This window comes from Lissotriton vulgaris, chromosome 7 (genome assembly GCF_964263255.1).
Source record: "Lissotriton vulgaris chromosome 7, aLisVul1.2, whole genome shotgun sequence".
Taxonomy (NCBI): Eukaryota; Metazoa; Chordata; class Amphibia; order Caudata; family Salamandridae; genus Lissotriton; species Lissotriton vulgaris.
In genome coordinates this window covers 1,103,529,013-1,103,551,398 of record NC_141695.1, presented here as the reverse complement: position 1 = coordinate 1,103,551,398, position 22,386 = coordinate 1,103,529,013, and the positions used below count along the sequence as shown (strand labels likewise).

Here is a 22,386-nt window from a genome sequence, read left to right as displayed (position 1 = left end):
AGAGCAGCCATTCTGTGGAACTCTTTGCCGGCCCACATTCAAAGGCTTACCAATTATCTTCATTTTAGAAAAGCCATTAAAACATTTCTGTTTCCTCCCTTGTATGCCTCTTGTGCTTCGGTGCATGTTATCTTTTTGTTGCTTAGTGCCGGGACGCCTCTTAGCTGGGGCAGCTGTTGCGCTCTATAAAATTGTTTAACATAACATAACATTTATCAAGCACATACAGCCCACCTATGAGAGACTTTACTTTGAAATATATGGACAACTGTTTTGTATATGAATTGTGTATTCACCTTTTTTATTTTGATGCACTGTACAAGCACTTTCTTCACACATCACCCATAGAGTACTGTACCAATTAGTATTGGCAACCATTGTTGTCTGATTGCAATATATATTGACTACACATCAACAGAGTGGCCAAACCCACGTGTCTATGTTTTATTTTGAACATGATTGAGTCATATCGTGTAAGTGACTATAAAGCGCTTACTATTGAATGCATAAGGATGATCTAGAGCGCCTCTAACAGCACCATCCTGACTACATAATGATCAAAAAGGATACACATTTACGGTGTACTGTCTTTACAGCTGCATGTGTAAAAATGTGTTTAAATTAAATCTATGAAAACCTGGAATTCAGCCGGCTGCCACGTAATCAACAAGTCTCAGGAATGTATAGCCGTCGGCACTGGGGAAAGTAGCTGGTCTCGACCCTGCAGAAAAGATGTAAAGTTCTGATTTTCCAAGCACTGACTATTCCCCGCACGATCGCGGGGTGGCCAAGGGCCCCATGGTCTGGTTGACAGGTCAGACTGTGCGCCAGTTTTGTGGCAGTCTGTAGACCCGCTGTATGGTCTGGTAGGCCGGTTACTGTTGAATTTTCCCAATTTATATCAAAAAATGCCTTCAGCGCGTTCAAATCCTTGCAGTCTTCCATAACTTTCAAAATACCTATACAGTGCGTCCTCAGAAGCTCAAAACGGCCCTAATTTGCAAACATGGGCACCTTTGTTAGCTACTTAAATCACTAATGGGGACCACTTTCATTTTGGTGCTACCAGTACCAATGTTCCGTCCCATTCTTTCCCTGACTGCCCCAGTACATTTGAAGCGTGCAGTGTGAGAGCTCTCTGACCCATCAGAGGTCTAAAGAAAATGTGATCACCCGGGCCTGTGACTTTTAAAAATATATATATTTTATTGCTTTTATAAAGAAAAACCCGACATTATCCACTTGTTTTTTGTTTACAACATATTTGTAAATGCCATTATCATGTTTATACAGTGTAATATCCACTGTCGTGGCTCATACACATACATAAAAACCCTTGGTTTCGTTCCAACCATAATTTAGTGCTGGGCCTGTGACTTTTAAGAAACAAGTGAAAGAGATCGCTCACAGAGGAAATGAAACAACAAGAGTGGGCGACGCTTTAAGGAAACTAATGTGAACGGGCGTGCAAAAGTGAAAGAGATTGCGCGTGCTTGTGCGCATGAGAGTAAACTGGTTGCCGCTTTGGAAGCACTTCCAAAAGCCAGTTATTAAATGTCTGGCTGACAGCGCATGTGTGCTGGATCAGCGAGATCTAAAAAGGGACATCATTTAGTCCAAGTGCATGCTTCAAATGTGCCTCAAAATATAGTGTTCAAACTAAATCAATAACGATAGCGCTTTATTGGTTGTTAGGGTCAATTCAATTCCAAATAGCTTTATTCGGTTGGGACATACAACCATAAAAGCACAATTTATAACACATAACAGTTTAAAATTGATAAAAATCAGCATACATGTTAAAAAGGGCATACAGTTGCAAATTTCCATTATTTGTTGTGCGTTGCATCAGTCATCTTAACGTAAAAAATAAACACATTGCAGCTATACATAATTAGAATTGGGAGTAACACCGGAGCTTCACAAAGTACAGTTTAAAGTGCACAGGTTAAATCCCAACTCCAATTGTAAACAATAATAACATAGCAGCATAACAGGGTTATGATTACGAGGGATCGAATCACATGGGCTTTAGAAGGTACAAAATCTAAAGTGCAAGGTACAAAATCTAAAGTGCACGGTGCATAATCAATTAAACTACCCTTTACAGTTTAAAGTGCAAAGATTATAAAATAGCTCCAGATGTCAACAATAGAGTCATAATAACGAATCACATGGGCCTTAAAAGGTACAAAATCTCAAATGCACGGTGCATGATCAATAAAAATTTCCCTAGACAAAAATAGGGGTAAAATTAACGTTAGAACAGCATACTCTTTTTAGCCTTGTGAGAATCAATGCTTAATTTAGGAACAGGAAGGGGTGGGAGCACACTGCTGACCTCCCAGCTCAATTCACCCCTTAGCATTATGGTAAATGCAGTTTGCAGTGCACGCTTACTTGGTATTTTGCTGGAGTGTTCCACCAAAGTTGGTGCAGATTAGTGCTGTCATCTCTAGACACATGTTTCTGGATTTCATCCTTCATCGGTAGAGATCAAAAACGATTTTCTTGGGAGGAGGAGCTACGCGGGCATCCAAGATGGTCGCGGAGGCAAAGGGCTCCCGAGACCCCGCGCCGCCCTCTTGCAATTATCCTTCTAATATCCTGAATATTTTATGGGCTTTTGAAGTTCTACTCCTGCTGATCCTAATACACTTTCCAGAGCTGAGATTGGACTTCGGGAACCATTTCTACATCGTCTTTAACTCTCTGGCCTACCCCCGGACGGGGACCGGGGTCTCTGCTGCTCTGGCTGGCAGAGTCGCAATTCAACAACAGCGGTCAAGGGACATCCTCTCCACCTGGTGTCATTGTCACTTTTCAGTTTCGGTTTCCCTCTACCTCCTAATTGACTGTTCTGAAAGTACTCCTTACTTCGGACCGCGGTGGCTTGACCCGCTGTGCATTCCGGCCATATCCCAGGTCTCACAGGCTACGACTTTGGACGGAAACTCTGCTTTGGCGACCTAAAGATAACTGCCATTTACACCAGGTCCAGAGGGGCCCTTCGGGGCGCGGCTTCCAATATGGCGACTAAACCTGAAACTGAGAAGCGCAAGACGAAGGTGCCGACCCGTGGGGGGTCTGTCCAGACTAACGTTATGGATCGATATATACACAACCGAAAGGTTCCCCCAGTGCTGCTGGCCCTAGTCTTGAGGACCCGAAGACAGACCTGGCGGCGGACATCGGAGGTCTCCCTCCAGGATCTAATGCGCGCCATCGCTGGGATCAAGACTGATATGGGGCTACAATATGAGGCCATTGTCTCAAAGATCGACATGGTGGCCGTTGATGTTACCTCTCATTAGAGCGGACTTGGCTAAGACCAATGAGAGGGTCAAAGCCTTGGACCTTAAGGCCTCCAGTCTTGTTACCGATATGGCGGACGCGCAGTCAGAGATTGGCAACCTGCGCTCTCATCGCATGATCGCATGATCTGATGGCCAGACATTTGGATGAGTACGAAATTAGGGCCCGACGTAACAACATTCGCTTAGTCGGGGTACCTGAGAACAGTTGGTGACACTACCGTCGACCTACTAGTGGAGGATTTCATCGTAACTCATCTCGCTCCCGCCGGACTTAGTAAGTTCTTTGCGGTCGAGCGTGCGTACCGTTTCCCGGGTGGACAGACCAAGCCGGGGGCTCCCCCGAGGCCTATTATCGCTAGGCTTTTCCACTTTCGGATAGGGACGCTATCCTCCAAGCTTCTCGTAGGCATGGCCCACTGAAGTACGAGAACAGTTCAATTTCTATATATCCTGATTTCACTCCTCATAGTCCAGCGGCAGCGGATGGATTCCAGGGAGTGAAACGTTGATTGCGGGATTTGGGACTCAAGTATGCGATGCTGTTTCCAGCTTGGCTTCGCATCGAGTATTAAGAACGTACTTTCTTTTTTGATCAACCCGGAAAGTGCTGGCGACTGGCTGGACTCGCTGCCGAAGATGGATGGTGGGAGTGAGGCCCCGGCGGCGCGGACGGAGGTGCATCGGCACAGGAATGACGTTTTGGTTCTTGATGTCTGGTTTGGTTCACATTTACCGGCTGAGTGTTGCTTTTATGTTCCTTATTATTGCTTTAGGCCCGAGGGTGGTGCGTGGTGGGACGGTCTCCTCTTTTCCTCCTCCAGGGGTTCTTTGTGTAGTGTTCTATGAAGGGGCGACAGGCACACTGCAGTTTGGGGTGGCTTTTTAGTCGTACGCAGGGGTGCAGGGTGGGGGGTGTTGTAACGGGTTGTTGGTTGGGGGTGGGAGGGGGTTTGTTATTGTTTTTGTGTTTGTTCTTTTCACATGGTACAATGTCTCTTGCTATATCCTGTTGCTCTTGGGTTCCGAGGGGGGGGGGTTATGGGGCTTTGCTGGGGGACGGGGGGGTGATTTGAAACTGTTGTCTTGGAACGTTAATTGTCTGGGTGACAAGATCAAACGTGGTGTTGTACTTCAATTTATTAGACGTCACTCCCCTGATATAGTCCTGTTACAGGAGACCCATCTGATAGGGAATGCATGTAGGGCCCATTGACAGACGAGGCTATCGGTTGGTAGCACATGCGGGATTCACATCTGGCTCCAGAGGAGTCGGCATAATGGTTAAATCCTCTCTGCCCCTTGAAATAGATTAAGTTGCCCTGGACGATAGGGGCCTTTATGCTGCTATCTCCTGGGCGGTGGGAGGGGAAGGTGCTCACGGTTGTTACTGTCTATATTCCCCGGGTCTTCAGGCTACCACCTACGCTGATTTCGGAGAACTCTCTAGGGCTTCCAGATGGAATCCTTGTACTGGGTGGGATTTCAACTCGGTGGTCTCAGGTGAATGTGACCGACTACCCCCCAGGGTCCTGCCGGCATCTCAGTTGTGGCTGCCTGAGTTGCTTGAGACTCTCGGGTTGGTGGATGTCTGGCGGGATGCTGTACCCTACGCAAAACGCAATACACATTCCACTCTGGAGCACATGGCAGCCTTTCGAGGATCGACTACTTTCTGATGTGTCTGCCCATACTCCCTTGGTGCGTGGGGTTCGTCATCTTCCCAGGGGCATCTCTGGACCATTCACCTTTGTTGCTTGAGGTTTCGGTGGGTTATTGTTGTGGAAATAGGGTTCCCCTCTCACATCCTTGGCATTTTAGGAATCCCAAGCTACGCTCTGAGCTTCTCAAAGCTATTGATTGTTACTTTAATGAGAATGATGGGTCCGTCTCTTCCCCTATTTCCTTGTGGAGGCTTTTAAAACTGTCATAAGGGGCTCTGCAATGTCATTAATTGGCTGCTGATAAGAAGGCCAAACGGGAGAACTTGTTGCGCCTTGAGCCGAAATTACTTCGCTCCGAGAGCGACTTGGGTGGTGACGATACCCCTGCAGTCTTACACTCCTTGGCGTTGAAACAGGCTGATTACAGGGCCCTAGTGACCGATATTGCTAAGGTTATGCACAGGAATCAGCTGGGTAGGACTCTATGATGTGGGAGATAAGGCGAGTAAGCTACTGGCATGGTTGGATAAGTCTGAGAGAATGAGTCGTGTGGTGCCAGTGATTACCCGTGTGACTGGGGAGTGCGTTTCTGAACCAGGAGAGATTGTGGAGTGCTTTGTGGACCATTTTCAGACGGTCTATTGATCGGTGAGTGATAGAGATGAGTCTGACTCCGGCTTGTTTTTACACGATATTGCGCTGCCCTGTGTTTCGGATGAGGATAGATCCGCTTTGGATGCGCCTATAACGGTTGACGAGGTCGCTATTGCGATACGATCCCTTCGTTCCGGTAAGGCTATTTGCGCAATATGTTCACGGATGCCTTTGAGGCTGGTCTTCTCCCCCTCGATCAGCGTTTGGCCACTATAGTTGTCATTTACAAGGATGGTAAGCCTCATGACCAATGCACTTCTTATCGCCCTATTTCTCTGCTTAATGCTGATCCAAGATCCTGGCTAAATTACTTGTGAATCGTTTATTAACGGTGATCTGTGACTTGATCCATCCGGATCAGTCCGGTTTTATTCCCCATCGGAATACGGCGCTTAATCTTCGCAGACTTCACAGGGTTCTTGCGAGAGCTGGGACGCTGACCGAACCCGCCATCTTAGCCTCGCTGGACGCCACTATGGCCTTCGACACCATTGAGTGGTCCTATCTTTGGGCGGCTCTTTCGAAGTTTGGTTTTGGTCCTAACTATATTGTCTGGGTGAAGCTCCTCTATGAGCAACCATTGGCCCAGGTGGTTGTTAATGGCACAGTGTCTGGTTCATTCCCGCTCGGGCGTGGCACCCGACAGGGCTATCCGCTCTCCCCCCTCCTCTTTGCATTGGCACTGGAGCCGTTGGCAGAGTGGCTCCGGTGGGAGCCCTCGATCAGGGGCATCCGGTGGGCCCCTGATCTTGAGGATCGCGTCTCGTTATACGCAAGACGATATTCTCCTTTATTTTACTTCACCTCAGAAGTCACTCAACGTGCTCTTTGATGTCCTCACCTCCTTTGGGAAGAACTCGGGTCTCGTCATTAACTGGAATAAATCATGTATTTATGTTATAACGGGGGGGCTTCCTCCGCTACCCAGTAGATTCCCGATCCAGGTGGCGGAGACTGGGTTCAAGTACCTGGGAATTTTTGGACTCCTCTGTTAGTTATGACCGCAACTTATATGCCCCCCTTCGGCGCCTTAAATTGGACGTCCAGCGGTGGCGCGGCTTGCCCTGGTCTCCACTGGGGCGTGCGGCTCTGTTTAAAATGTTGTCCCTCCCTAGATTTTTGTACGCTTTGCAGAATTTTTTCGACCCTGTACCCTCTAGTTATTTTCGTGAGGTCGAGGGACTCCAGAGCCAATTGATCTGGGACGGACGGGCACGTATTTCCCTGCCTAAACTCACTTTACCATGGTATGATGGTGGCATAGCCCTTCCAGACATCAAACGCTACTACTGGGCCTCCCAGTTGAGCACCATCAACCATGTAACGTACTCCCCGGGTCCTGTCCCAGCTTTTGCAATGGACAAGTTTCTCTTGCCGGGCGGTAATTTCAACAGGGCTTTGTACTCGAAGGAGCCATTCCGATTTCTGACTGGACCTACGAAGTGTGCTGTGCGTGCATGGAGAGATGCAAATGTAGCTACGGGCTGGGGTGATAGGATGACACGACTGACTCCATTGTATGACTCTGATAATTTTGGGCAGCCTGTGGCGAACGAAAGGGTTTGATAAGTGGGATACGATTGGTATTAGCAAGGTGGAGGATCTTTGGTCCAAGGGCACAGTTAAGTCCTTCGATGCCCTTAAGGTAGAGTACCAGCTTGGCGATAAGGAGTATTTCTGATACCTTCAGGTGCGCCATGCCTTGATCTCTGTGTTCCCTCCGGGGACGGAGATCCCCCAGTCGTCACCACTCGAGGACCGGATTCTGGATGGCCACGTGCCTGACAGCACAATTTCCTTGATTTATAAAAAGCTTATAAACACCAGGGCTGACCTTCTTGTGCGGCTTAGGGCCACGTGGATTGCGGATGGCCTGGAATTAGACGACGAGGATTGGCAGATGGCTATCGCCTCCCCTAAAGAGGTGGCTATTCCAGCTCGCCTTCGTTTTGTGCAACTGAAGATCCTCCATCGAGTTTACATGACTGGTACGCGCCTGGTACGAATGGGATGCTCGATTGATGGGCTGTGTAAGCGTGGTTGTGGCATGAGTGGTACCTTTCTACACATCATCTGGGAATGTCCTGTGGTATCCGCTTTCTGGTCCAGAGTGCATGATATTATGGGGCGGGTCACCGGGGTCTTTCTTTTGCCTGAGGCTCGTCGTTGCCTGCTTAATGTCTGGGAGCCTACGGACTGTACGGTCGCTCAGACCTTCTGGGTTACTCTTGGCAACATGGTTGCCAAGAGGGACATAGCTCAACTCTGGGGTTCTCATAGACCGCCTGGGATAATAGCTTGGAAGGAGAACATGGACTGGTGCATGTTTCGGGAGAAGACGGTTTATGAGGCTCGGGCCGTCCTAGGAAGTGGGACAGGATTCGGTCCCAGTGGAATGCGTATCGTGGAGATATCTGCGCTCCTTCACTTGAGTATACTATTGATGTCCCTTCGTCCCCGTAGTTGACGTTCCAGAAGACTATCTAAAGTAAATTCTGTGTAATCCTTTTCACCATTCCCCCGCCCCTAGACATAAGTCGCTAAATTCTTTAGAGTCTGATTCCCTCGCCCTCTCCCCTTGAAATTGCTCCTACCATGTGATTGTGTGTGGTGTTTGTTATATGTTTTCATCAAAATCACAAAACGAAACCTGGTTTATCCTTCGCGTTTATTGTGTTCTGATGCCGGTACACCACTATGTTGCTATTCATTGTTTTAAATGTACTGCCTCTATGTCTGGTATCCAGATGTTTCTTGTCATAGCGGCCGGCCCGATTGGGTTGTAGACAGACGCTGTGTACTGTGCACTTCGAAAAGAAAGGTTTAAAAAAAAAAGGATTTTCTTCTGGGGTTTGCTGAGCAGGCTGCCACAATTCTTACAGGTCTCAGTGATCCCACACTTGTTTCAATGCTTAATTTATAATAGAGTGAGTGCCTGTGCCCAAAGCTCTGCTCAGAAATGCGCTGCGGTGTGTTTAAACATCAGTGCATCGAATACCAATGCTACATTGTCTTGAATCGAACTCATGATTCTTCCATTCACTATCAGATATTCCCTGCCCCTTTATCTCACTTGTGCAGATTCCTACTTTCTCCCTAGGTGATGTTTTTTCGTCTTTCTCTTCCTACTTCTCTCCCTAAATATAAGGTTCCGGTTCAGGTAGGACCTGGCCTGGCAGTTCGGTTAGACTGTTCCGAAGAGGAGCAGGGTGAAGACTGATTTGCATATGGCTGGATTCAAAGAGAGGTGGCACGGCGGGAGAAAAACAATGGATGGATGCGGTCTGAGTGATTGCCTGTGGCTGAGATTAATTCAAGCGTTCCACCCATCACTTTGTTGTTCTTGCATTTGAGGCCCTCACACTTTTAGTGGCCAGATGGCGAGCTCACAACCAGAAAAATAACACACCTTGAGAGAAGGTCTGGAACCAGAACTCAAACATGTTTTTTTAATCACGCCTTTGCTGTGTTCAGAACAGCTACTGAAGCTGTAGGAAATACTCCAACTGTAGGGTCTCTCCACACAGCGAATTTATGCTCCTCATAATCAACTTTCTATATGCCATCTGGACACTAGTCCCTTAAGCATGCATGCTAGCACATAGACATCAAGTTTTCAGATTGTTTATGTGCGACATTTCTATTGGTTCGGTAGGCATATGAGTGGCATACTACTGTCAAGTGTGTGACACTACAATTGACACTTTCTTGCTCGTAATTAAGAGTAATGTTCAGTATTAAGAGTGTTTCTCTGTGTTTTATTTTACTGCATCCATACATACCAGGCAACACTGAAGATACAAGATGTTGATTACCAGTATCAGATACATGAGTAATAATAATGATCTTGTTGTGAAAAACAAAAGTGAAAATGCTCCAATTTTGAGAATATTATACTATCAATTAAATATTACTAGGTCTTTAGAGTTCCTCACTAATGTCCTCATCTTTATATCCTTTTCATCTGCAGTCTCTCAGGATGACCGTTCCTCCTAACATCTTTCTGAAATCTTCTACCTCCATATCTAACACATCTCCTTCCTCTTCACTCTCCTTTCTGCTTGTACTTCTTTGCATCACTGCCTTCACCATGCTCTCTTACACAGAGAAAGTCTGTCGCAACGTCGGTAAATACAGCATTTCCTTTCAATAGGTTATCAATGTACCTCCTGCACACAGAATAGTAATTACAGTTGCTCCGTGCACTTTGCTGAGAGGATACAGTTTGTATGAACATGTTAGTCAAACAACTTTATGGCCTAGTGACAGGCATCCAACCAAAGAAACTCTTATCAACTGCACTGCATAAAGTAATCAAATTAGCCGAGCCTACGCCATTTTCCATAGCAAAGGAGTCCGAAATCTTCGATCTGAGCCCAGTTCATAATAACTGCGAGGGGCAGCAATGAGCGCTCTGGCTGGTGCGGTTATCTAACCCAACAAAGCTGCAGCCTCTGGTCACGCACACAGGAACTAGAACTGTGCATGACATTAGCATTTTAGTACGGTGATGCGGACACTGGCACTACAAGTCTTAGCCCTGATACGCGCTACTTGCCAGGCCTGCAAGCACACCGGTTTAGGTGGGAGACTCATGTTGTTTAAAAACACACATTATTTTCATTTTGTTTTCTTCCTCATAAAATATTTCCCAGTCCTTAATGAAGAAATCAGATTTAGTTGGTTTTTTTTCATTTAAAAATGTTCCTTTCTAAGTGTTGAAAAACGTTGGAATGCACGATCTAATGCTTCAGTTCATTATAATTATAATTTGGTAGCATTTTATTGATCCACTGTTTATTTCGAACGGTGTTATAAGTTTACTAAAGTGACTTCCTGTGATCCATTGGTATCAAACGGCATGGGGCATTCGTTCCTGTGATGTCATCAATATACAAACTCGTTCTCCTAAGGATTTCAAGACTAGTGAGGTCTAGATTACAGGGCATTCGAGAGTAAAGGATTGGACATTATGGAATTCGTGTATGTTATTTCGGGGAGGAAGGGTTAGAAAGAATACTTCGCTCCATGCTATCAGCAGCTATACAAATGAAATGTAATCCGATTCTGAAAACTGACAACAGCTTAATCGGTCCCGGTATTGAGTGGGTTGTCGTCCACTCCAAGAATGATGTTTACGTTGGGACAGGAGTGCCGCAGAGTGCATTATATGGTTAACTTGTGGGGCACACATGTTGACGGGACTGTTGAACAGCTGATGAGGTCGCCTGGTGAAAGGTAGGCCAAATGTTATGTTTGTTTAAGGCGCGTGCGGCAAAGCGCCCCGCTCCGGGTGACAGCTCTTTTGACAGGACTGTTGCTTAGTTACGTACAGAAACCCTGCTCCTCGGCATGCGAAAGGGAAGGTGGTGACTGCGAGCAGGAACTGTAGGCGTTCCCCAGCTCCACGTGACACGGGCTACGGTCGCTGTTACTAGCAGCACAGGCCATGCTGTGTCCGTGATAAGGACAGGGCCGCCCTCCAGTCCCCTCCCTCACCCAGAGCCGGGCTGCCAAGGCCGCCTCCCCCCCGGGCCGGCCCGGCCCGCTCCCTCAAAACCCCAGGCTGAAGCGGGAGCTTCTCGCTCTCCAGCACCTGCTCTATGCGGCTCTGCGCCAGGCTAATCCTCAGGTGGCCGCCGGTACCTGGCGCTGCACCTAGCTCCCCGCGCAGCCATGCGAGACTACGAGAAGGAGACCGCCTTCCTGGGCGAGTGGGGGCCCTTCCAGCGCACCATCTTCTTCCTGCTCAGCGCCAGCATCATCCCCAACGGCTTCAACGGGCTCTCGGCGGTTTTCCTGTCCGCCACCCCAGAGCACCGCTGCCTGGTGCCCGCCAGCGCCAACCTCAGTGCCCCCTGGAGGAACGCCAGCCTGCCGCTGGAGAAGCAGGCGGACGGGACCCTGGCGGAGAGCAGGTGCCGCCGCTACCGGCTGGCGCTTCTGAGCAACTTCTCGGCGCTTGGACTGACCCCGGGGGTGGACGTGGACCTGAGCGAGGTGCCGCAGGAGAAGTGCCTGGACGGCTGGAGCTACAGCGCCGACGTCTACAGCAGCACCATAGTTACAGAGGTCAGTGTGCGCAGCGCCACCTGCTGTCTGTGCTGTGTTGTACCCTCAGAGTAAGCGCCTCCCTCTTTCATGCTCCCTTTTCTGTGGGTTGGGGTCCCATGCTCGCATACTTTGGCCTGCTAACACATTAACACCCCGCTTAGACAGAACGAAGTAATAATGTGTTGACTTTGCGAGAGCAATGTTTATATCTTAGGCAAGGAAAGAAACCGTATTTTTGGGTTGGTGTCACTACACCTGTTTTTTAGAATAACGGTTAATCGGCAGAATTGATGTAAATGACCAGAGTTGTGTTTTTTAAAATGTATTTGTGGCCCATATATATCATCTTAACTAGCATCCGTATCCGGTGCTTCATATTTTTTGGGCTATTGCTCCAAACCTTTTTTTTTATTTTTTTACAGTAACTACTTTTCCATTTATTTGAGAGTAGTATTTGTTTTGATCACGTTGCCTACATTTTCAACTTAAGTTGAATATGATTATTAGATCAGTAACCAAGGTCATAAGTGTTCCGTCTCCGCCAGCAATCACGAAACATTAAAACGTGACCTTTTCGGGTCCTATATTCACGTCCTTAACTTTCCAAGTGTAAACACTGATGTATTTCTAAACAATGACAATTTAATAAACGTTAAGGTATTTTCTGCTCGATATGTTCTTTCTGTTTATATTTAAAGCTTAATCTCCCCTAAAAATGTTTGATTTTTCATGGATGTTGTGTCTGTGTAGTGTTTTTTTAGTGTACCAGATATTACTCTTGTTAGCTCACACAATTAACTGAGTCGTCTCCAGGCGTTTGTAATGGGTCCCCAGGGGCACTTGGCAAAGCCAATGTCCCCCTGGGGTATTTCGCGCCAGGGACGACCTCACGCGGCCTGATTGGGTGGTGGGAGGGGCTAGGTCCAAGTGAAGGGAGGGGAGGGAGGGTTTGACGTCACTCTGAGCGAGTGAGAGGAGCGGTGGTGTCGTGTTTGACCCACCCACGCACCCTGGTTGCACAAATCAAGGGTAGGGTGTTTCTTGTTACTGTCGCGTGTCACTGTTTGTTATGTGTAAAAAAAAAAAAAGAGAATAACATAAGAAATAAATATATAAATTAGTACATGCATAAAATCTCTGATATAAGACAAAATGTCAGGATGTCACCTCAGGACACTACAGGCAGACTTTTTTGTTGTGTTGTCGGCATGTGTTATGGGGATTGGATAATCTAGAGCGGATTCATCCTTTCTCTAAGGGGGAGGGCTTGGGAGGGTAGGTGGGGATGAGATGGAAAGAAGAAGGAAAACATACGGATGGTATAAAACAAGTCATGGTTTGGGAAATAAAGCATTGGAAATGGAAATGGTTATATGGAAAGGTTGAAAATAAAGCAAAAGGTTTGTTTGGAAAAAGTTTATGTTGCGGGTCTGTCTTTGGCTGTCCTGGTAATAAAGGTGACCTTTTATGCTATATTCAGAGTTGTGTGAGAGTCCTTATTTGCGCGATGGGCCACGATTGAGAAGTCTGGAACAGAGGCTGAGTTCTTACAGTGCTTGGCAGTGTGTTAAAACGGTGTTCAGAATACAAAGTCCTCCAATTTTGGCCTCTCTGCTCAGCACATGGAGCAGTAGCGATGCGTTCCAGTTGTAATTGTAGTTGTGATTCATTGCAAATGTGTGTGAAGGTGGTACACAGATGTCAAAATATTATCAATACAAAAGTAAAACAAAATGCAGTGCTTACAGATGAGTGGGTGCGTTGTGTGTTAGGGAGTGTTGAAGTATTGGAGATGCAGATGGTGGATTTCAGAAAGCTGGTAGAGATAAAAATGGTGTAAACCATTCTGAAGACTAAAGTCCCTTTGAGAAACATTAGTAATGGTTAATTCAGTCTCATATTTTCAGAATGTAAACATTTTCAATATTAGTTATTAAAACAAAATAATTGTTATTTATTTACCTCAAACAGCTAATAACCATTGGCAAATTCAATAAGCCTGTCTTGTTTTAAGCTTATATCAGTTGTTTTATATTTGGATGCAACGGCCCCAAAATACCGGTGAAGTGTTACACTACTTGAGCACAGGATTTTAGTTTACATGTCTAAACCATACCCTTAATTACGAAGGCCACGCCTCTTGGAAAGAATTCATAGCTACCCTTCTTAGGCCATGCTCTTTTTGGAGACCCACACTTTTTTTAAAATTCCACTTAAAATCTTTCAGTAGATCTAGACATGGGAATAAGTCTGCCATCCGAAAGTTAATATCAAAGATTCTACACTTCATTTTGTACAAAATCTATACACTTTATCTTAAAAAGAACGGGACTGAAAGTCACTTCTCTATTCTCCTGAAACAAGGTAACTTCAGACACACAGACTGAACATGAAAATGGTCTGATAGATGCGTAGGTTCATGATCAAAGGGTTGTACCTTATCTGCCGATGTTCTGACAGCTCGACTGCTCATTTTGGAGAAGAAAAAAGTCTGATTTGAATTTTGACTGGTACCAGCTTGGATTGGCATAGTGGGTGAAAAAATCCAATGAACTGTAGTGCAACATTTGAGCCATTACTAGAGACTGACACTGCTATAATGGCACTCTTAATCTTTATGTCTCATTGTAATGCACTAAATGTGACGGCTAACTGCTGCTGACACGGTTTGCATTCTTGCTGTGCACCTCACTGATGAGATTCAATTAGGCTAACACTGGCCTCGGATTACTTGTGTTTCCATCTAAAGAGGACCTGGTCTGTTAGTTTTGGCTCGACCAAGTCAGATTAGTACTTGACTGATCCCTGTCAGAAGTGGCATAGTGGTAAATAAAATGGTCAAAAGGAGTTGAATTTAGCTCTAAGTGAATGCCTGAGGTTAAGACATTTGCAGGTAATCCACCCATCATTTTTGTTTACTTTGCTTATATTTGTGAATGGAAATTGGGGCGCAATAAATTCCATATTTAGTAAAACAGTAAGACTGATGGTACCTCCTTATCTGACACCAAACCAATCAAAGGCATGGGTAATTTTACTTCATGCCAAAGCACTGGTGAGCATATGACCACACTCTTTTGCCACTATAATACATTAAGCCCCTCTACTAACTATTTAATAATTCATTTAATAAACAGAAATAGTCTACATCCAACTATCCTCCTGTTGTTACCAACCTGCCCTCCTTCATTCTTATTTAATAACCTTCACCTTTTTCATATTAGTTTATTCTGTTCCTTTAAGTGATTGCTGTTAAATGACCTCTCCCTGGCAATTTGACTGAGGAAAGTAGAGGGCAAGTAATATCCCATTGACCTACAATATAGCCTTTTTTTTTAATTCAAATAGGTTTTTATTGGAAGTTTCAGTTGTAAAATAAAAATACACATAGTACAGACTTAAAAACATACAAAATTACAAGAGAACAGTACAGTACCATAAAGCGAATAGGGGTAAAAAGCAAAATACAATAGGTCACACAATAATACATTCCTCCGTAGACGGTGTATCCGGACAGTTACATGTAAATGATATCACCAACGATATGTAGGTGGGACTCCGGATGTCAGGGCGAGTCGAAGAATCATATTAGCTCCACATTTTTGTATTGTGATGGCGTTAAATGCATCGGAACGGGGGGGGGATAGTATCTAAGGTGGTTTATGGGTGGTAAAATAACTGTCAAGGGTAGACCACATCTTGCTCATATGGGGGCGCCATGGTGATTGTTGGAGAGCTATGTTATCCGCTCCCCTGAGGCTAATTATCCAGTTGAGCCAGCATGCAAAAGTAGCTTTGCTAGAATCCTTCCAGTTGCTGAGGACAATTTTAACAGCTGCAGTGAGCATGAGATCAAGTAGCGCCCTATCGTCGGCATGGAGGGAGGGTTCTAGGGTGAAGCCGAAAGCTAGGTAAGGAAGTTCTCTGGACACCTACAATACAGCCTTGAACCCCACCATGTGACATACTTTCAATGAAATCACTGGGGTTGAGAAAGTTACATTGCATGCTCCTCCACCCCTTATAATATTACAGGAAGTTGCATATATATTTATTATAATTTACTTTCACATTTATATAGAAGCTGTGATTTCAGAATCATTTCATTATCAAATACAAAGTAGAATTTTCCTAAAATATAAACTGATTACTCACCTTCTCTTAATTATTGTCTTTTGCATAAATTGCCCTAATAATAGTATGCTTGTGGTGCATCTTGTATACATATTATTTAGAACTTTGTAAGTCATTAGAACTTTGGTAATAAATTTAAAGATAAATGGAATGGGAGGATAAATGCTTTTTTCTGAAGAATAATACCTATGTGAATAGAAAAAATTGACTGTACAGGTTTCAGACGTTATTATTTCTAGAACCTTCAGTCCGTGTCCTGAGGAGAACCCATACTAAAGTTGTGGTTCGAAACGCGTTGACCCTAAGCCTTGGAAAAAGAACAAGGGTGCTACTAGGGCCGTTTAAATCTATACAGTGGTATCCCTAGTCTTGTAACCCCCCAATTAATTTTCGTATCCTTGGTTTAGTAAGACAGGCAGGCAGTGCTTTTGAACTGTTTGTCCGCCTGTCTTCTTGTGCCTAATACAAAGGACTGGTTCCTAATGTCAATTTATTGTTAGGTATTTGATTCAATGCTTTTGGTGTTGCCTGTATGAACTGACAGTGTATATATATTTTTTATCACCTGTATAGCACTTGTAAATTATTGCACATTTCACTTGTATGTATGTATTTTTTCACTGTTCGTTTGATGACATGTATAATTAAATGGTTTAATGTTTTTCTAAAAATACAAAAAAACACAAATAAAATAGATGACCCTTCAGAACTAATTGGCTGGGCGGGATCAACAATCTTCTAAAAAACAAACCTGTCTGGCCTCTTTGTTTGTTGAGCATATTAAAGGGGTCCAAGCCAGTTCAGACACAGGACCCACACCTTTGTTCTTGCCCTGTTCAATATTTGTAAAGCACACACTCTACAGGGAGCATCTCAGCACTAGTAATAACAGTGTAATCAGAAAACAACACCAGACCAGTCTAGGTAGAGCTAGCACTGGTCAACCAGTGGAATTAACCAAACATAAACGTATTAAGGGCTTTTTCGAAAGATTTTTGATTCCTAGTACTTCAGATATGAACAGAAAGGTCACTGCAGTGTTTTGTGCATATTTTAAGCACCGCCATTGAGCATGCAAGAGTTTAATCAGTTTACCGTGCTGAAAAAATGAGAACTGACGTGAAGGGGTGTAAAATCTCTGTGCATAGAAAATATTTTCTTGAGTCAGGACGTAACAAATTCGTAAACGACCCTATGTCTAAGGCCAAATGCATTGATACAGACATGTCACTTTACTGGAAGCCAGTGTAGCTGTCTCTGAGTATTTTGAGACCTGGTCAAATTTCTTCAAGCCTGTTTCCATTCTGGCTGCACAATTTGGAATCTTCTGTTGCTTTAACAATGAAGTTCATCTGCGGCGTACCCCAAGGATCATCCCTGAGCCAGACATTGTTCAATGTCTACATGGCACCTCTCGCCCATGTCGCCCGACTGCATGACCTCAACATCATCTCCTACGCCGACGACACCCAGCTGATCCTCTCCCTCGCCAAGGACCCCCTCACCACCAAAACCAACCTCCACGAAAGAATGTAAGCCGTCACCGAGTGGATGAAGAACAGCCGTCTGAAGCTGTACTCAGACAAGACAAAGGTCCTCATCCTCGGCTCCACCCCCTAAGCCTGGGACGACTCCTAGTGCCTGACCGCACCGGGAGCAGCACCGACTCCCACGGACGCAACCTGGGGTTCATCCTCGACTCCTCACTCTCCCTGACCAAGCAAGTCAACGGTGTCTCGTCCTCCTGCTTCAACACCCTCCGCATGCTCCGCAAGATCTGCAGGTGGATCCCCACCGAAACAAGAAGAATGGTCACCCAGGCCTTCGTCAGCAGAAGGTTGGACTACGGCAACTTGGGAACAACAGCCATACTCCTGAAAAGACTCCAACGCATACAGAACGCCTCCTCACGTAGAGCCGGTCCATGACATCTTAGAGGTAGAGAAGCTCTAGGTTCAGCAAACTCAGCTGAAGGAAAAGGTAGGCTTTTAAAAGCTGAATGGTGTAGCCTACATTTAAGCTCTCTATATAAGCTAGCGCCAACAAAAAATAATTCTAAAATATGGTTCCTTCTCGCACACAGATAAAGAAACTTGAATGGACAACAAATAAACCATTGTCCAGGTACATTAATCAGTTTGCAGAATTAAAGAGGAAGCTAAAATGTAATAAAAGAATGTTAGTCATTTGTTATTTTAAACATATGTTTTTTCGCTCATCCTAATTTTAGAAACCTACATTGCTGCCAAAATTCAAGAGCCCTGATGAGACTCTGCATAGTAAATATCAGAGACTTGAAACACGTTGGCTTTATTAGTATTCATGATACGGACATGGAGGAATTATGAATTAAGTTTTTGTCTATATTTAGAGGAGAAGTCCCATGTATTAGGCACTAATGTTTTCCCCGTGTTTTCCTATTCTTTCATAATTGAAATAGAATATTTATGAAATAATATCAATATGTAAAATAGGATTTTGTCTTAGATGCAATAGACAATTTAAGACTTCTAAGATATTAGGATGTTTTTTTGATGATCTCTCACACTAATGATTTTTTTCACATCAATGTTTATTTATATCGTGTTGCCAGAACACAATTGTGTTGTTTAATGTTTTTCACATGTACATAAGTGTTTTCTGTATATTGACTTTATTGTCTCTTTCTATTTCAAATATTTGACAAAGTCTTTAAAAAAAAGTTAAAGAAAAAAAATAAATAAAGTACCAGATCAAATGAAAAGAAATAGTTTGGTCTAGCGTTAAACTCAGAAACGTCAAAATAACACAGGTCCTGGCTGACTTCCCTGCTACACATTAATAAACAGCCCAGCCAGAGCCTGGTCCATTGGGCCTAACTCCCCTTGATACCACTTTTAGAAAGAGGGCATTTATCTACGCTTATAGCTCTTTGTGCTTTACAGCCTGTCTCCAATATATGTCTGGGCTCGGTGAGAGCTACACTTGGTGCGTTCTCTCTAGACAGCCACAACACAGTATGGGCTAGATGTGACAGGGGATACATCTGCATTCATCTGCACACTGATAGTCTTCCTGGGCAGGGAGAGGGAGAGGTGATTTACACTTACATATGAATAGGTGGTGTCCTGGCCTCACACAAAGGGCTGATTTACTCCCTGCTAATCGTATGGAGCCAGCAGTGGGTTGAAAGGGTACTTCTTAGGGTTCTTTTGAAGTCACTCCCTAAATCAAGGGCATTTTTTTGTTTAAGTACTGGGGCTCTGACCCCCATCTAATCAGCCTCTGCGTGGAACTTTTAGCCAGATGCTATTGGCTCTACATCTGCACATTGCCAGGCACACTGCTGTGCTGCCAGGAGAAACCACCATTTCTGTTAACTGCTTTGCTGTATTGGCCTGCCACTTGCTGATTGCTGGGTTGCAGTAGGGACTGCCACATTGCAACATTTTTTTATTTATAAAGGTTTTATATACCGATCTGGATGAGCTGCCCTACGTTCTTCAATGACTTGTTAGCTTGCCCCCAGTTCGCTCAGTGTCCTCAAAAACTCAATCCGTATTATTGCTTTAAGCAGCCCGGGTCCCGCTTAAAAAAGCAGATGTCTAAAATGCAGGTGCTGAGATGGGTCTTTATCGGGCTCTCTATTTAGCTCTCAGCCTCATGGCAAACAATTATTTAAACTCTACAGCAGTCCCACCCTTCACTGCCTTTGATGTAACAACAAAGAGATTTGTTCTAGTTGTTTCACAGTCAAAGTATTTTTAGTTTTAGATACAACGACAACATAGTTGTTGCTTATTTATCATATGAAACTAAAAACCATTGACAACGCCAATAGTCCTGGCTTGTTGTAGGTATAATGTTACTTGCTGTATTATATTATTTGGATGCAATGGCAGAAGCAGCAAAATACCAATCGGGCGGCATCTATGCTTAGAAGAGATTTGTAGCTTAAGTGATTTAAGCCAGACCCTTAATAACATCGGCCACACCTCTTTGAGAATCCCACAGTTTTTTCATCCCACTTGAAGCCCTGGTAACTGCAGAATACGCTATTGTTACATGTAAATTAAAATGTAATGTACTATAAAATTGTCTCTCCATATATACTGACGGAGTAGCGCTTCTTTTGTTGTCTGTCTTTTCTGTCATGGAAGTAACAAAGCCACTGTTGCTCGTGCTTTTACAATGTTTAACTAAAGCAGGCAAGCAACCATACAGGATGAAGGATGTAGTATATGCATTGATAAGGCCGGATTCCGCTACCTGAATTTAACTAGGAACCCTTGGTCGATGTATCGTTATTACCTGCTGAGAAGTGTAAAGGGGAGATTTGACTCGTTTGAGACAATCCAACATTTACAATGCCTTTGGCTTAAACGACTACCAACTCCAAATTCAAATTTAAGGGGTTTGTTACAAAGCCAAAAATAACTGAATGTACAAGCACCTCAAGACGAGGTTGTAAAAGTACATGGGAACTAATACAAAGCTATATCTACGAGTTAACTTGATTCAATGAATCTTGAAAAGAATGAAAAGTTCCAAAAACAGAACACATGCAAGTACCGCTCCAATATCTAAGTCAGACTTCATCTGTGGCTGGAAAGTGAAAAGCATTAGACTATCCCTACTCTATCTCTAAAGTGACATCCCTACTTAGCATTTCCCATGCAAGATCAATTAAAGGTGACAGCTCGTGAAGACTTCCTAAGAAGTACACTTACGCTGTATGGGTCAAGTTGCCAATGCTACAGAGCTTGTTCTAAAAGCTCTTTGCAGATCGATCTCCTCACCCCTTCTCCTAACTCAACCCCCTGAACACTGTCCCTAATACAAAACGTAAAGTTGTAAAACACGCCCACAGATCACCTCATCCCAACAGGACACCTCTCCTAGGTAATTTTCCACAGTCTTCCACATTCCTTCCAATGTTTAGCATGATGACCTTGATTACCAGGCCTTCTAACTGAGAAAGAACACCAGCTCCCAATTATCGACATTCTTTGCACAATTTATCAACTCTCCTCCATGTCTAACTCCTAAAACAAAGAGGGTTAGTTTAACTAACAAAGGCTGCTTCTTCCACCTGCAACGGAAAACGTGAGAACAGAACATCCTTGCATGCAAATGAAATTCGCTGACTACCTCCAAATGCGAGAGCTTACGAGGGAAATTGCATTTTTCTGGCCTACACAAATCGGCCAACATAAGGATAAACTAATAGGCCTTTCATATACACAGATGTGAACATTTCATTTAGGCCTTTACACATCAAATTATACACACAGGTTATCGGTACTTTCCTTTGCAAGCATCCACAATTATTACAATTTACGCACAATTAATCATCTTCACGTGCAGACTCCAACATGATGCATGTTAAAATCAAAATGCTTTACATTACACATAGGTTTTTGTTAGGCAATTGCAATATACTAAAGGTTACTCTTCCCAAACAGAAATACCATTTTGTTTCTCTTGCATGGTACAAAGAAAATTTTATTATTTTCACTTAACACCTTTTATTATTACAACACATTTCTAATGACCACATGTTAATACAACACAGGAATATAAGCGGGTGCGGACCAACCATGATTATGATGCACCCCTACAATTTTAGAGGACTATCACGCTCCATCAGCATCGAGGAGACATGTTTTAACATTGCATTTTTGTGTGCAAGGAATCAATAAAACAATGCTAGCAAGACCTTTTCTAATATGCATTGTCGCTGTGGAATAAAATAAATGCTTTAAAAGTTAATACATTGATAGACTGGAAACAAGAAGTTAAAGAATCCTCCCGGTTTTTGGTTTATATATTTTATGTGTTCTATGCCACGCCCTTAATTCCATCCGCCACGCCCTTTCGAGAGAAATACCCCCTAGTTCTTTCAGCCCAATTACAGCCCTGTTGCAAGAGTAGTTGGGTGAATCTTTGTCATAGGCACTGTAAAAACCAACAAGTATGGCTCTAATGTGCCAACATAAGTCCAGGACGGCCCGATCGGTGTGATGTGTTCACATTAGATAGTATTATATACACTGAAACTAAATAAGAAATCGTTTACAAAGTCAGCAATTTTACTGAAAATCTTGAATTGAAAGACAGCCCTTATGGATAAGCAGTGGATAGTCCTCTGTTAATTCATGCACTTAGAATTTATGCATGCGTTAACACATCAAAGCCAGATGAGTTGGCGTTGTCAGTGCTTGTTTAAGTAGCAAAAAACGTAAACTAAGCGAGTGTCAGACCATTCTGTGACAGTGTTGTGGTGACTTTGTGATGGCTAAGTACAATAAAAAAATAGAAAATTAAACCGGGATGATTCTTTAACTTCTTGTTTCCAGTCTATCAATGTATTAACTTTTAAAGCTGCTATTTCATTACACAGCTACAGCGTGAATTGGAAAAGGTCTTGTTTGCATTGTTTTATTGATTCCTTGCACACAAAATAGCGATGTTAAAACATGTCTTCATGATGCATATACTACAGCCTTCATCCTGTATGGCTGCTTGTCTGCTTCAGTTAAACATTGTAAAAAAACAGGAGCAACAGTGGCTTTGCTACTTCCATT

The 22,386-nt window shown here is 44.0% G+C and overlaps 1 protein-coding gene across 3 annotated transcripts in view; it reads left to right on the top strand.

The window, feature by feature from the left end:
* The first annotated feature begins 11,023 nt into the window (after nucleotides 1-11,023).
* Nucleotides 11,024-22,386, top strand: part of LOC147702977 (organic cation/carnitine transporter 2-like) — a 562,174-nt gene continuing 550,811 nt past the window's right edge. The window contains exon 1 of one of the 3 annotated variants that reach the window (XM_086931557.1): nucleotides 11,024-11,704. In XM_086931557.1, coding sequence (XP_086787683.1) covers nucleotides 11,309-11,704 — 396 coding nt within the window. In that variant the 5' untranslated portion in view covers nucleotides 11,024-11,308. The remainder of the gene's footprint in view (nucleotides 11,705-22,386) is intronic. The other 2 variants (XR_015297558.1, XM_086931559.1) reach the window with 2 other exon arrangements.